Genomic DNA, 16,195 nt, shown 5'->3' on the forward strand with positions numbered 1-16,195 from the left:
CAGTCCCAGCACCGAGCCTTGCGGTACCCCACTAGTCACTGCCTGTCATTCTGAAAGGGACCCGTTAATCCCTACTCTTTGTTTCCTGTCTGCCAACCACTTTTCTATCCATGCCAGCACTCTACCCCCAATACCATGTGCCCTAATTTTGCCCACTAATCTCCTATGTGGGACCTTATCAAATGCTTTATGAAAGTCCAGGTACACTACACCCACTGGCTCTCCCTTGTACATTTTCCGAATTACATCTTCAAAAAATTCCAGAAGATTAGTCAAGCATGATTTTCCCTTTGTAAATCCATGCTGACTCGGACCGATCCTGTTACTTCTATCCAAATGTGCGGCTATCTCATCTTTTATAATTGACTCCAGCATCTTCCCCACCACCAATGTCAGGCTAACTGGTCTATAATTCCCCGTTTTCTCTCTCCCGCCTTCCTTAAAAAGTGGGATAACAAGTGGGATAGGGGTAGGCCATTCGGTCCTTTGAGCCAGCACCGCCATTCAATATGATCATGGCTGATCATCCAAAATCAGTATCCCGTTCCGGCGTTTTCCCAATATCCCTTGGTTCCCTTAACCCTAAGAGCTAAATCTAACACATCTTGAACACATTCAGTGAATTGGCCTCTACTGTCTTCTGCGGCAGAGAATTCTACAGATTCACAACTGTCTGCGTGAAGAAAGTTTGTTCTCATCTCAGTCCTAAATGGCCAACCCCTTATTCTTAAACCGTGACCCCTGGTTCTGGACTCCCCCAACATCAGGGACATTTTTCCTGCATCTACCCCTGTCCAATCCTCTAATCTATATTACTAAAAGTCTGATCTTGACCACTGCCTTAACTACTGAGTGAATTCAGCATTTTCTATTAGTTATTTATTCCAAGGATCTATTGTCTGCCTAGTGCCAGGGTTCCAGATGTCTCGGAGCGGTTACAGAACATTCCCAAGCAGCCAGAAGTCGTTGTGCATGTTGGCACAAATAACATGGGTAGGGAAGTTAGGCAAAAGTTAGACAAAAGGTTAAAACCCAGGACCCCGAGGGTGGTAATCTCTGGATTACTACCAATGCCACGTGCTAATGATAGTAGCAATAGGAGGATAAGACAAATAAATACAATGCTGAGGAGTTGGTGCAGGGGACAGGGATTCAGATTTTTAGACTATTGGGACCTGTATAAGAGGGAAAGGTTGCAACTGAACAGGAGGGGCAGCAACATCCTTGCACGGTTTCCTAGTGTTAAGTCTAACAAAGCATCTCATTCAGCCAAAGGCCCCATTCCTGTGCTGTGCTGTACTATTCTATGTTTCCCTTAATAAACATAACATTCCTTAATTTTATCTGCCAGAGCTACATTCTTCCTCCCTTTCCCCTCCACATTTCGTTCTTAAGTATGCCTCTCAATCCCCTAAACTCCTCCGGGAATACATTCCATCCCAGATGCCAATGCCTGACCCATGCCTCCTTTTTCCTGACCCCAGCCCCAATTTCTCTCGTCATCCAAGCTTTCGTGCTCCCAGCTGCCTTGACCAATACTCTATAGAAACATGCCTGCTCTGGACTCTCACCAGCACTCTTTTAAAATAATCAAGCCCTCAACATTTTACCCAAGGAAACTTTCCTGAACACATCTCACAAATTCCACCCAGTCTAAGCCCTTGGCACAATGGCGGTCACAGTCTATATTGAGAAAGTTAAAATCCCCTACTATAACAACCCTATCAATCTGCAGCAACTGCAATTTCCTGGCCTACTTGTTCTTCTAATTCCCATTGACTATTTGGGGGCCTACAGTATACTCCCAAAACGGTGATCATCACTTTTTATTTCACAGATTCACCTATATAGCTTCACTGGATGAATCATCAATTATGTCAGCCTAGACTACTGACATAACATTTCCCATAACCAATAAAGCAACACCCCTCCTCTCTCCAACTCCTACCTCTATATCTATCACACCCTGTAGCACCTGTGTCAATAGACAATAAACATCCTGGAACATTATGCTGCCACTCCTGTCCCTCTCTTAGCCAGGTTTCCATTACAGTCGCGTGTAGCTCATATAGCGAATACCCGCTAATACTGGCAGCATTCTGGTTAACCTCTCTGTATCCTCTCTAAAGCCTCCACATCCTTCCTGTGTTGGAGCAACCAGACTTGCACATAACTGTGGGCGGCACAGTCGCGCAGCGGTAGAGTTGCTGCACCAGAGACCCGGGTTCGTTCCTAGCTGTGGGTGCTTGTCTGTGCAGAGTTTTACGTTCTACCTGTGGGTTTTCTCCAGGAACTTTGGTTTCCTCCCACACTCCAAAGACGTACAGATTTGTAGGTTAATTGGCTTGATAGAAATGTAACAATTGTCCCTACTGTAGGATGGTGTAAATGTGCAGTGACTGATGGTCGGTGCGGTCTCGGTGGGCCCAAAGGGCCTGTTTCCATGCTGTATCTCTAAACTAAACTAAACAATACTCCAAATGCAATCTTGCCAAAGGCCTGTAAAGCTGCATCATGACTTCCTGACATATAATGAAAGCAAGCATACCATATGCCTGCTTTTCCATCCTATCTAATTTTGTTGCCACTTTCAGTGAGCTATGGACATGGACCCAAGATCCCTCTGTGCATTAATGCAGTTCAGGGTCTCGCCATTAACTGCCTACCTTTGCCTTACATTTTACATCCCAAAGTTCGGCACCTCACACTTGCTCGTATTAAACTCCCATCCGCCATTTCTCCATTAATTTCTGAAGCTGATCTATATCCCGCTGTACACTTTGACAGCTTTCCTCACAGTCCGAAACTCCACCACTTGGCCTGCAGCGGCACGGAGTGGTGGTGGAGGACCTTAACAGCATTGCCAGGCCAGGCCAGATCAATCATTGCAAAACTGACCCAGTGCCGCTGCAGGACAACAGACCTTAAAAATAGGCGTTTAAGAACTTTATAGCTTGAAAGATACAAGGCGGCACTGCAAACAATGATGACTTTGTGCACTCAGTATAATCTACTATTCTTACACCACAATCATTGCATTTGTGTACTTAAGAATACAGGTCATGAAATGAATCAGAAGGCAAAAAATAAATGACAAAACAAATATGTTTTTCAACCAGCAAGTGGTTTGGGCCTGGAATGCACTGTGAGTGGAAGCAGATTCAACAGTAGCATTCCAAACTAAACTCTGGAAAGCAAAGAATCTTCATGGCCATAAGGAAAGGGCAGGGGATCACTGACAATGACAATTAAAATTGAATCTGAATCTGAATCTGAATCAGATGGATGGATGGATTCTTCTTATTTGGTGATAATACAGACTTAATGGTCTAAATACATTTTGAGGATGTAACAAGTAAAATGGATAAAGGAAAGCCAGTGGATGTGGTCTATCTGGACTTTCAAAAAGCTTTTGATAAAGTCCCACACAAGAGATTAGTATGCAAAATTAGTACACATGGTATTGGGGGTAGGGTATCAACATGGATAAAGAACTGGTTGGCAGACAGGAAGCAAAGAGTAGGAATTAACGGGTCCTTTTCAGAATGGCAGGCAGTGACTAGTGGGGTGCTGCAAGGCTCACTGCTGGGACCCCAGATATTTACATATTTACAGTATATATTAACGATTTAGACGAAGTTTGCGGATAACACAAAGCTGGGTGGCAGTGTGAGCTGCGAGGAGGATGCTATGAGGCTGCAGGGTGTCTTGGATAGGTTGGGTGAGTGGGCATATGCATTGCAGATGCAGTATAATGTGGACAAATGTGAGGTTATCCACTTTGGTGGCAAGAACAAGAGGCAGATTATTATCTGAATGGTGCCGGATTGGGAAAAGGGGAGGTGCAGCGAGGCCTGGGTGTCCTTGTACATCAGTCACTGAAAGTATGCATGCAGGTGCAGCAGGCAGTGAAGAAATCAAATAGTATGTTGGCCTTCATAGCGAGAAGATATGTGTATAGGCGCAAGGAGGTCCTACTGCAGTTGTGCAGGGCCCTGGTGAGACCATACCTGGAGTATTGTATGCAGGTTTGGTCTCCTAATGTGAGGAAGGACATTCTTGCTATTGAGGGAATGCATTGTAGGTTCACCAGGTTAAATCCCGGGATGGCGGGACTGACATATGATGAAAGAATGGATCGACTGCACTTATATTCACTGGAATTTAGATGGATGGGAGGGGATCTTACAGAAACATATAACATTCTTAAGGGATTGGACAGGTTAGATGCAGGAAAAATGTCCCCGATGTTGGGGGAGTCCAGAACCATGGTTCACAGTTTAAGAATAAGGGTAGGCCATTTAGGACTGAGATGAGGAAAAACCTTTTCACCCAGAGAGTTGTGAATCTATGGAATACACTGTCACAGAAGGCAATGGAGGCCAATTCACAGGATGTTTTCAAGAGAGATAGATTTCGCTCTTAGGGACTAACGGAATCAAAGGATAAGGGGAGAAAGCAGAAAAGGGGTATAATAAGAGTTTTGCCCAAACAGTCCGTGGCTGATAGTGTGGTGGCCGATAGCGCTATGTTTAAAGCCTCATAACGCTGTGGCCGATAGCGCCATATTTAAAGCCTCATAGCGCTGCGCCGATAGCACTACGTTTAAATCCTCATAGCACTGTGGCTGGTAGGGCTATTTTAAAAACCTCATAGCACTGTGGCCTGAAGCGCTATGTTTAAAGCCTTATGGTGCTGTGGCTGGTAGTGCTATTTTAAAAACATAGCGCTGTGCCCAGTAGCGCTATGTTTAAAACCTCATAGCGCTGTGGCTGAAAGCGCTATGTTTAAAGCCTCATAGCGCTGTATCCGACAGAGTTTTGTTCAAAACTTTGCACACCAAGCCGATGGCGCTGTGTGTTTTACCTTGCGCAATAAGTCTGTGGCCGTTAGCGCTTTGTTTCGGGGGGACGGGGGTTTGCTCGGATGCAGGCCCCTGCCATTGTTTACAGTTTGAATTTGTAAGTGGCGCTATTGGCGAGGACTTAATAGCAATTATTTCAACGGCTGATTTCTGCCGGTATAAAGGCAGGCGCTGGTAAGCCATCAGTTAGTTCTTGTACGAGATGGGTTCACCGACGGGCTGGGTCACAATCAGCGCCTGGAGCAGACGGAGGCAGAGAGAGAAGGAGGTGTGCTGCTGTAAAACGGGTCCCGAGCACACCGAGACAAATATTGTTTTTATTCTCTCTCTTACCAATGAATCTGATTTGTAACTAAACAGACAAGTGAGCCTTTTTCTGTTCTACTAGTCACATCCTTGAACCTGTTCCCTTGTAACACGGGGTACTGATTTTGGATGATCAGTCATGATCATATTGAAGGCGGTGCTGGCTCGAAGGGCCGAATGGCCTACTTCTGCACCTATTTTCTATATCTATGTCTAATGGCTTTGCTCTATGTAGGTATGTTACAAAACTTACCTTCAGTGGCGCTGCAGATCTGTCGCTGCCCGTGTGCGCGACTTTGGCGCCTTTGAGAGGGGGGCGGGTTTCAAATGCCTTGTTTCTCCAGCCTATTTAAATCGATGTCTGTCAGGCTGTTTAGCTGCTAAAGAATAATCGCTTTGACTGCCGTTTTTTTAAGTTTCTTTTAAACTTCACTGGATATTTTACAAACAGGAGTAATTTACAAATAATCTTCTAAAGCCGTCAATGCCGACAACGGGGACAGATTTCATGTACGGGACAAGTAAAGGAAAGCCGTTTATTTATATATAAACTTGCTTCTAAGGATGCCTTTAATAAATAATTCACGTTGCGAAAATGTAATTATGTCAATATACGAACCGGCAGTATTTTTCCTGCCGATATGAGGTTTAAATTCACCGCAAATGCAACGTTCCAAACCAGCGCGTTCCACAAAAACGCACTCGCAAGATGATTAAAATGGCCATTAATTTATGGGAATTGAACACTAAATTCCTTCCATTTGGCCTATAAATTAATGACAATGAGATTTAAAAATCATGTTATATTGTGAATTATTGTGTGAATGTTATTTGAACACTTAGGCTATTTAAAAATGTTAACTTTTTCTTAAGAAATGGATAGATGTTTAGATCTAGTAATTGAATTTTGTAATTAGCTACAATTGGGTAACTAACTAATTATATGCTTTCTTTTCAGGTCATCCAAGTAAGATTGTTTCATATTTGTTTCAGAATGCTTCAATCTATAATAACTGAAAATTTCATTCAGTTCTCTTAATTTCTAAGAAAGTTATGGGCTTTTGACTGTCCTCGATCACAACTTTTGAGTTAAGTCAATGGAAAAGCAATAGGGAACAATATGCTAATTACAGAGTATGAAAATGGCCATAACGTTTTTAATACTGAAGATATGAAAGTGAATTAGGTGTCAAATTAAACTTCTTTTTATGCTTTCTATGATGGGATAAATTGCAGACTTGATTTTTTAAATCTCAAAATTTTGTAACATTGCTACTCTATGCTGTAATCCTTCTGAGACTTTTTTTTCCGTACTTGATTACTTTTCCTTCACACAAGCTGTGGTCAGTATCACTGCTGCACCAAAATAAAGTAAGCACAAGGTTTCCAGCTACATCTACAGTTTAAAAAAAGAGCTTACAGTTATAAGCACACTTATTGCAGGCAAGTCACATTGAAATTACTATCAATTAAAGTGGAATTACTAAAGTAACAGAAATAGTAAGATCAAGGAATGTAAAAGCATCAACATGATGGCAAATTTTTAATTAATAATCATTTCATGATCACTACAAGGCTTCAGTTAATTTATAGTGAATAATATTCATTTATTAATATCATATTCTTACCCATTAGTAGGTGTAGTGAAAGTAAATGACAGAAGTTGATTCCAGAATGGATCATTCTCAGAGATGGATTCGGTACCAGCAAGACGCTTAAGGTAATCATTACTTGCGATGTCAGCAGTGCTGCTACTGTTTGCACCCATCTCCACTTGAGCACGGTATCCGCTCCGGATTATTCGGACATCACTTTGATTGGAACCTAAGACATTGTAGATTGGTTACATAAAATGCATTGACAATCCATCTGTTTATTTTACCTATCCACATAAGGCAAACTCTTCAGGTAAATAAAAAACACTTGTCAAATTAATTAGACTTAAGATTCCATTCGAGATCACCATAACTCACAGCATACAAAATAAATTAACATGTCCCATCTGTGGACGCTGCTTCAAGCCTTCACTTACAACCGACAATAAAGGCAGCTGAAATTCTGCCTTTGCACAGCCTGCGCGCAAGGTGCTGCGATTGTGTTCATCTGTTTGTTTTCTTGGCGGGTTTTTCAAACAAAGACAGAAGAATGGAGTTTGTGTACAAATAATGTGGTAAGTAAATTTATTGGCGCTATATGTTTTTAAATATTTTATTAAAAAATAAGGCTTTTGAAGCCAAATTACTTTATAAAAGCCAACTGTCTGTCTTTCAGAGAGGAGACCAATCAGCAGATGCGCGGTTTTAAAGATTTTTAAAAGTCGACTTACTGCCTACCCTGAGTACTGGCACGTGCCTGCCAGTATTACAGATAATACTCCGATGCTCCATAAACAAAGTCCTATAAAGCTGCAAGATTACTTTCTGACTCTCATATTCGATGCTCTGACAGTTGAAGGCAAGCATAACATAAGCCTTAGACACAAGCAACTGCAGATGTTGGAATCTAGACCATGAAACGTACAGTGCTGGAGTAATTCAGCGGGTCAGGCAGCATCTCTGGAGAACATGGGCAGGCAACGTTTCGAGTCGGGACACTTCCTCAGACAGTAGAGTCCCATCTAAAAACTCCGCCTATCATCATTTTTAAGATGTTGCCTGACCTATTGAATTACTCACGCATTTTGTGTTTTTAAACCGTAAGACTTCTTTGCCAATCTTGTATGATACTATACGATAGAACTTTATTTGTCTCATGAGGGGAATTGATCTGCCAACAACATAAAACACCAAAATACATGAAACATGAAATTAAAGTGACGAGTGGAAAGGATTGGTGATGTGCAAAGATTGGGGAGGGAGGGAAGTCAGTCAGTCTACCCCACGACAGAAAGGGGAGGAGCTGCACAGTTTGAAAGCCACAGGGAAGAAGGATCTCCTGTGGCGGTCTGTACTGCATCTTGGTGAAACCAGCCTCTTGCTGAAGGTACTCCTCAGGTTGACCAGTGTGAGCTGTATTGTCCGAGATGTACCGCAGTTTGAGGAGCATCCTCCCATCCGACCACCTCCTATGAATCCAACTCCGCCCGCAGGACAGAGCCAGCCTTCTTGATCCTATTTGCGCCCGCAGCCTTCGCCCTGCTGCCCCAGCACACAACAGCGAAGAAGATGGCTTTGGCTACCACCGATTAGTAGAACATCTGCAGAATCTTACTGCAGACGTTGAAGGAGCGGAGCTTTCTCAAAACGTACAGCCGGCTCTGTCCCTTCTTGGAAGGTATTTGTACTCCCTGGTAAACTGGTGTTACCATTTTCAGGGAGTTGTGGACTTGGAAGTATAGATCATCTGTACATCTGACTTCAAGTAGCCCTTGCTTTCCCTCTCTCTCCATCCCCTCCACCTTCCCAGTTCTCCCACCAGTCTTACTGTCTCCGATTACATTTTATCTCTGTACTGCCCACTTCGTTGACATCATTCTGAAGAAGGGCCTCGACCCGATATGTCACACATTCCTTCTCTCCAGAGATGCTTGTCCTGCTGAGTTACTTCAACTTTTTGTGTGAATCTAAATGGCATCAAGTTGGGAAAAGGGGAAGTACAACGGGGTCCTTGTTCATCACTCTATGAAAGTAAGCGTGCAGGTACAGCAGGCAATGAAGAAAGCAAATGGGATGTTGGCCTTTATAACAAGAGAAGTCGAGTATAGGAGAAAAGGGGTCCCTCTGCAGTTGTACAGGGCCCTAGTGAGACCACACCTGGAGTATTGTGTGCAGTTTTGGTCCCCTAATTTGAGGAAGCACATTCTTGCTATTGAGGGAATGCAACGTAGGTTTACAAGGTTAATTCCCGGGATGGCGGGACTGTCGGATGCTGAGAGAATGGAGCGGCTGGGATTGTACACTCTGGAGTTTAGAAGAATGAGAGGGGATCTTATTGAAACGTATAAGATTGTTAAGGATTTGGACACGCTCGAGGCAAGAAACATGTTCCCGATGTTGAGCGAGTCCAAAACCAGGAGCCACAGTTTAAGAATAAGGGGTAAGCCATTTAGAACGGAGACGAGGAAACATTTTTTCTTAACAGAGAGTTGTGAGCCTGGGGAATTCTCTGCCTCGGAGGATGGTGAAGGCCAGTTCTCTGAATACTTTCAAGAGAAGCTAGATAGGGCTCTTAAAGATAGCGTTCAGGGGGTAAGGAGAGAAGGCAGGAGCGATGTACTAATTGGGGATGATCAGCCATGATCACATTGAATGGCGGTGCTGGCTCGAAGGGCCAAATGGCCTACTCCTGCACCTATTGTCTATTGTGTCTTCCTTCATCTGTACATTTGTTTGTCCATTCCCTCCAAAGATGCTGCCTGACATGCTGAATTCTTCCAGCAGTTTGTTTTTCACTCGGAATTCCAGCATCTGTCGTTTCTTCTCTTTCCTGGACCTCCCATCATTAGTGAGGAACGTTGTATTTAGCCATTTGCCTCTGCATACCATGTACAGCAGTTGGTCTGTTTCATATTATACTCAAAATTAATCTGGTTACCTGGTTATTATCAACAAAAAGGTCCCTTTTTTTAATATAAAGTCTTAAGCTAAAATAGAAAGTGCAGGAAAAGCTTAGAATCTGTGAAAAGAGAAATAATCAACTTTTTCGGTCTGTGACCCTCTGTCAGAACTGGGAGAGAGAAAGATTCAAGTTAGTTTTTAGCAGGAATGAAGATGGGTAGGGTTGTCATCTTCACTATAGACTTTAGAGGTACAGCGCGGGAACAGACCTTTGAGCCCATCGAGTCCGCGCCGACCAGCAATCACCCCATACACTAACACTAACACAATGATAACTGAGTTATCATTTCAGTTTGAAGACCGAGGAGGAGGGATGCATTGGACAAAGGGAATATAATTCACAGGGCTGGGTTAGATTGTATGGTGATAAACTGTTTATGAAACCACCTGGTTGATAAGATTAACAAGGTCAGTTGGTAGAGATAAAACAAACAAAGAAACATATAAAAGGCCTGCACTGCTGATCAGTGTGGGAAATATCCAGTATATTAGGCAGCGTCAATGGAAAGCGAGAAACTGAGTTGATCTGAACTGAGTCGGTAGTGGGGAAACTGCTAGAGTTATTAAAGATGGGATAGCAGCACATTTGGAAAGTGGTGAAATCATTGGACAAAGTCAGCATGGATTTACGAAAGGTAAATCATGTCTGACGAATCTTATAGAATTTTTCGAGGATGTAACTAGTAGCGTGGATAGGGGAGAACCAGTGGATGCGGTGTATCTGTACTTCCAGAAGGCTTTCGACAAGGTCCCACATAAGAGATTAGTATACAAACTTAAAGCACACGGCATTGGGGGTTCAGTATTGGATAGAGAACTGGCTGGCAAACAGGAAGCAAAGAGTAGGAGTAAACGGGTCCTTTTCACAATGGCAGGCAGTGACTAGTGGGGTACCGCAGGGCTCAGTACTGGGACCCCAGCTATTTACAATATATATTAATGATCTGGATGAGGGAATTGAAGGCAATATCTCCAAGTTTGCGGATGACACTAAGCTGGGGGGCAGTGTTAGGTGTGAGGAGGATGCTAGGAGACTGCAAGGTGACTTGGATAGGCTGGGTGAGTGGGCAAATGTTTGGCAGATGCAGTATAATGTGGATAAATGTGAGGTTATCCATTTTTGTGGCAAAAACGGGAAAGCAGACTATTATCTAAATGTTGGCCGATTGGGAAAGGGGGAGATGCAGCGAGACCTGGGTGTCATGGTACACCAGTCATTGAAGGTAGGCATGCAGGTGCAGCAGGCAGTAAAGAAAGCGAATGGTATGTTGGCTTTCATAGCAAGAGGGTTTGAGTATAGGAGCAGGGAGGTTCTACTGCAGTTGTACAGGGTCTTGGTGAGACCACACCTGGAGTATTGCGTGCAGTTTTGGTCTCCAAATCTGAGGAAGGACATTATTGCCATAGAGGAAGTGCAGAGAAGGTTCACCAGACTGATTCCTGGGATGTCAGGAGTGTCTTATGAAGAAAGACTGGATAGACTTGGTTTATACTCTCTAGAATTTAGGAGATTTAGAGGGGGTCTTATAGAAACTTACAAAATTCTTAAGGGGTTGGACAGGCTAGATGCAGGAAGATTGTTCCCGATGTTGGGGAAGTCCAGGACAAGGGGTCACAGCTTAAGGATAAGGGGGAAATCGTTTAAAACCAAGATGAGGAGAAACTTTTTTCACACAGAGAGTGGTGAATCTCTGGAACTCTCTGCCACAGAGGGTAGTTGAGGCCAGTTCATTGGCTATATTTAAGAGGGAGTTAGATGTGGCCCTTGTGGCCAAGGGGATCAGAGGGTATGGAGAGAAGGCAGGTACGGGATACTGAGTTGGATGATCAGCCATGATCATATTGAATGGCGGTGCAGGCTCTGGTTAATTGTCCTCTGTAAATTGCTAGTGCGAGGGGAGTGGATGCATAAATGGGATAACAGAGAATGTTGATGAGTGATCAACATGAGTGATTGATGAGTGATCAACGGTTGCCGTGGGCTCAGTGGGCTAAAGGGTCTGTTTCCATGCTGCAGCTCACAACTAAACTAAACCTTCCCAGGCAGTATACCTGGCAACGTTTTCACACAGAGGGTGGTACATATATGGGACAAGTTGCTAGAGGAACTGATAGAGGTGGATATAATTATGACAGTTGCAAGATACTTGGATAGCTACATGGATAATGGCTTGGAGTCATGAACAGGCATGTGAGATTAGCCTGGTTGGGCAGCTTGGTCAGCATGAATAAGCATGGATAAAGGGTTTTTCCCATGTTGTATAGCTCCAAGACTCTCCTTGTGAATGTGTGGGTTCCCCCCACATGTTCCTGTTCCCATCCACATCCCAAAAATATGAACGTTCATAGGGTCTGAAGAAGGGTTTCGGCCCGAAACGTCACCTATTTCCTTCGCTCCATAGATGCTGCTGCACCTGCTGAGTTTCTCCAGCATTTTTGTGTACCTTCGATTTTCCAGCATCTGCAGTTCCTTCTTGAATGTTCATAGGGAAATTGGCAACTGTAAATTCCTTAGTGAATGGAAGATCCTGAGTTGCTGGGAATGTGGGGAGTAAAATAATTAGAGTAGGATTGGTGTAAACGGGTGCTTGATGGTTGGTGTGGACTTGGTGTGACAAAGGGCCTGTTCCTGTGCTGTATTTCTCTATGACTAAGTGGCCACACTGTCATGACAATCTGCTTATCATCTGCCCTCACAAGCTGATTCTCAACACTGAGAGGGAGAGGACAATTCATTGCTGGATTGTCTAGCAAAGAAAACACATTGCACTACGGACATTATACAATACAATACCAATACAATACCATTTATTTGTCATTTGAACCTCACATGAGGTTCAAACGCAATTTGGTTTCTGCGGCCATACAAGAAAAGAACCAAGACACACACCAACACAATTTACACAATCATCCATCACAGTGAATCTCCTCCTCACTGTGATGGAAGGCAAAGTCTTATCTCTCCCCTGCTCGCCATTCTTCTCCCGATGTCAAAGTCAAAGCCCCCGGCGGGCGCTAGCAAGTCCGCGGCCATTTAAAGCCGCGCCGGGCGATGTAAGGCCCTGCTCCGGGTATTGATGTTGGAGCCCCCGGTGGGCGCTAGCAAGTCCGCTGCAATTTAAAGCCGCGCCGGGCGATGTAAGGCTCCGCTCCAGGTCATTCTCAACACCAAATAGATAGACAAAAAGAGAGTTCATGTTTTAGATCAATGATCCTTCTGTAGAACAGATTTGAAGAAAGGCCAGTGACCTGAAACATAAAGGCTATTTTACAGTTCATTAAGAAAGAACTTGCTACAAAAAAATCAATCCTGTGAATATAGTATTAAACAATAAATTACCATCACCACTGACCACCCAGATTCAGCAATTCCTGAGATTGACACCACCGAAATGGCAGATGCTGCCTTACTAACTGGATAGTTCAGGTATTTTATTATCGGTAATACTCTTATTTCTAATCAGTCATTTATATAACATATATAAGCAAGCAAAACCACTGATTACTTTTATCTAAGCCATGCCACAAAGTAATACAATCAAAGAAAACATCTAGAGTTCTATTCTTGTTTTTGAGTACAATACGAAGATGTACAACTGCTTTTGAATAGTGATCTTGAATACAGCTGGACGTTTTCATTCAGACATAAATTCAGGACATCTATCAGCATATTATTAGTTCTAGCAAACTTGTAGCTCACATGTAGAAACTGGGAACTTCACGACATGTCTTGTAATTCGACTATTTGGATAACTTTCCTTAAGTAATCTAGAAAATTGCAAGAAACCATCATCTCTGACGGTATAATATGCTAATTATCAATGTTACTTATAACACTCAAATGAGTTTGTAATTGGAAATCATACTCCATTATCCATAAAGTCATACAGTAAACAGGCCCTTCGGCTCCAATAGTTTCCCTACCACTGACGTGAGGCTCACTGGCCTATAGATCCCTGGATTCTCTCTATTTATTTTCCCTTGGTGGTCCAGTCCTCCAGGACCTCACCTATGGCTTGAGAAAAAAACAAAGATCCACATCACGGCCCCCACAATCTTCTCGCTTGCCTCCCCTCAATAGCCTGGGATAGACCCCATCAGGCCCTCGGGACATCCACCTTAATGTTGTTCAACATCAGTTGTTCAACATCAGAGTCTCAACATCACCTCCTTCTTGATCTCAAACTACCCTAGCATATTCGTAGTCCACACACTGACAAGATTCTGCTGCTATTTTTGATAACCATCTTTGCTATCTATGACACCATCCACTTTAGTGTCATCTGCAAACTTATTAATCATGCCATCTACATTCTCATCGAAATCATTGATATAAACCACAGACAGCAATAGGCGCAACACCGATCCCTGAAGCACACTGGCCTCCAGTCCAAATAAACAACCATGCACCATCACCTTCTGCTTCCTTCCATGGAACCAAATTTCTATCCAGCAACCAGTGTAAAATTTCAGTGAAAAATAACATTTATCTTAAAAATTATTTCACCTGTCTACTGGTGTTGCGTTGTAAGACTGTTGTTAATTATATAGAAAACAATGCAGTCAATTCTGCATTCAATGCAGGCAACAGACAGTATTTGAGGGGCAACGTGTAGTTCAAAATATTTACTTTCCGGAGTATCTGGTGCGGGGACGGGTCATGGAAACATAGAACCCACGGGTCATAGAAACATAGAAAATGGATGCAGGAGTAGGCCATTTGGCCCTTCAAGCTATCACCCATATTCAATGTGATCATGGCTGATCATCCACAATCAGTACCCCGTTCCTGCCTTCTCCCCATATCCCTTAATTCCGTTGGGCAGCATCAGTGGAGGGAAATAGCCAGGGTAGGAGGGGCCCATCTTGGGACTGTTTTGGGTAGGGACCCTTCTTCAAACTGCTGTCGAGATTGTTACCACGGAGAAATGAAGTTCGTAATTAAATTGGACATTCAATTTATTACATTCAAGTGATGGCCTATCTCTGCTGTTTCAATAAACATGTTGTGCTGGATTACCGAAGATAGATACAAAATGTGTAAGTGAGGATCTGCAGATGCTGTCATACATTGAAGTCATACACAGAAAGCTGGGGTAACTCAGCAGGTCAGGCAGCATTCCTGGAAAAAAGAGTCGAGACTCTCCTTCAGACCATTAGATTAGTCCAACCATGATGATGATCAACGTGTGATAATACAAGTGGATAATGCAAGTGTCGCGATTAATGTTTGAAGACCAGTTTAATTCTCTCCCCATTAGGCCGGTGTTGACATATCTGACAACCTGGATATAATCACCTCCAGGTACACGGCCCGGAACCCTGGGTGTGATTTCTTTATTGTTTTACTCGCCTGTCCACCGCTTCGCCCTCGACCCACGACCCTCGACCCACGACCCACGACCTGCGCTGACACCAGGAGCGCTGATCCCCTCAGCCCGACCTGCCGCCGGCGGATGGATGGATGGATGGATGGACGATGACTGTCAGCGCGCACTGTCTCCCGCCCCGCTCCAACCAACCGCCGTCTCCGCCGCTCGCCCGCCCGCACACACACACCATCCACGTCGCACTGCTCGCGTCACGGGTCACAGGTCACACGCATGCCACCCCCGCATCGAATCGCTGGGTGTTCTGGGAATTGTAGTGAAATTCACACAAAACGCTGGAGGAACACTGCATGTTGGAACTACAGATGCTGGTTTACACCGTAGATAGACACAACATGCTGGAGTAACTCAGCTGGACACGCAGCATCTCTGGATAGAAATAATGGGTGACGTTTCGGGTCGAGACCTTTCTTCAGGCCTCTTACAGCCCAGCTGCATAGAGTGATACCGTGTGGAAACAGGCCCTTCGGCCCAACGCCCACACCGATCAACATGTCCCAACTACACTCGTCCCACTTTCCTGCGCTTGGTCCATATCCCTCCAAACCTGTCCTATCATGTAACTGTCTATCTGTTTCTTAAACTATCTCGTCTGGCAAAGTGTTTAAGAAGGAACTGCAGATGCAGGAAAATCAAAGGTAGACAAAAGTGCTGGAGAAACCTGTAGATGGTTTATGCATGCAACCTATAATGTAGCTACCTCAACACCACTAACCACGCCCAGCCATACCAGTATAACTGTGATATCCTCGCCTTGTTCCTCCCTTTTGGTTCCAGTACGCCTGAAGACTAGATGCAGATGCAGTCAGTGCTGGGACGTGTGTGACATGAGTTTTAATAAAAGACTCAGTAAAGGTCACAGTGTGTCAGACTGGACTCCTTTACAAAACCCTTCTTCAGACCAATCTGAAGAAGGGTTTTGGCCCGAAACGTTGCCTATTTCCTTCGCTCCATAGATGCTGCTGTACCCGCTGAGTTTCTCCAGCACTTTTGTCTACCTCGTCTGGCAGCTTGTTGCTTTGTCTGGCAGCTATGACTTTGACTCTGACATTGGGGGGGGGAGAGTGCAGTGGAGAGAG

At 43.9% G+C, this 16,195-nt stretch overlaps 1 protein-coding gene across 1 annotated transcript in view; it reads right to left on the reverse strand.

The window, feature by feature from the left end:
- Positions 1-15,250, reverse strand: part of dym (dymeclin) — a 304,411-nt gene extending 289,161 nt beyond the window's left edge. The window contains 2 exon segments of the mRNA XM_055659199.1: positions 6,799-6,994; positions 15,080-15,250. Coding sequence (XP_055515174.1) covers positions 6,799-6,938 — 140 coding nt within the window. The 5' untranslated portion in view covers positions 6,939-6,994; positions 15,080-15,250.
- Positions 15,251-16,195: the final 945 nt, after the last annotated feature.

The sequence above is a fragment of the Leucoraja erinacea genome, chromosome 1 (genome assembly GCF_028641065.1).
Source record: "Leucoraja erinacea ecotype New England chromosome 1, Leri_hhj_1, whole genome shotgun sequence".
Lineage (NCBI taxonomy): Eukaryota > Metazoa > Chordata > Chondrichthyes > Rajiformes > Rajidae > Leucoraja > Leucoraja erinaceus.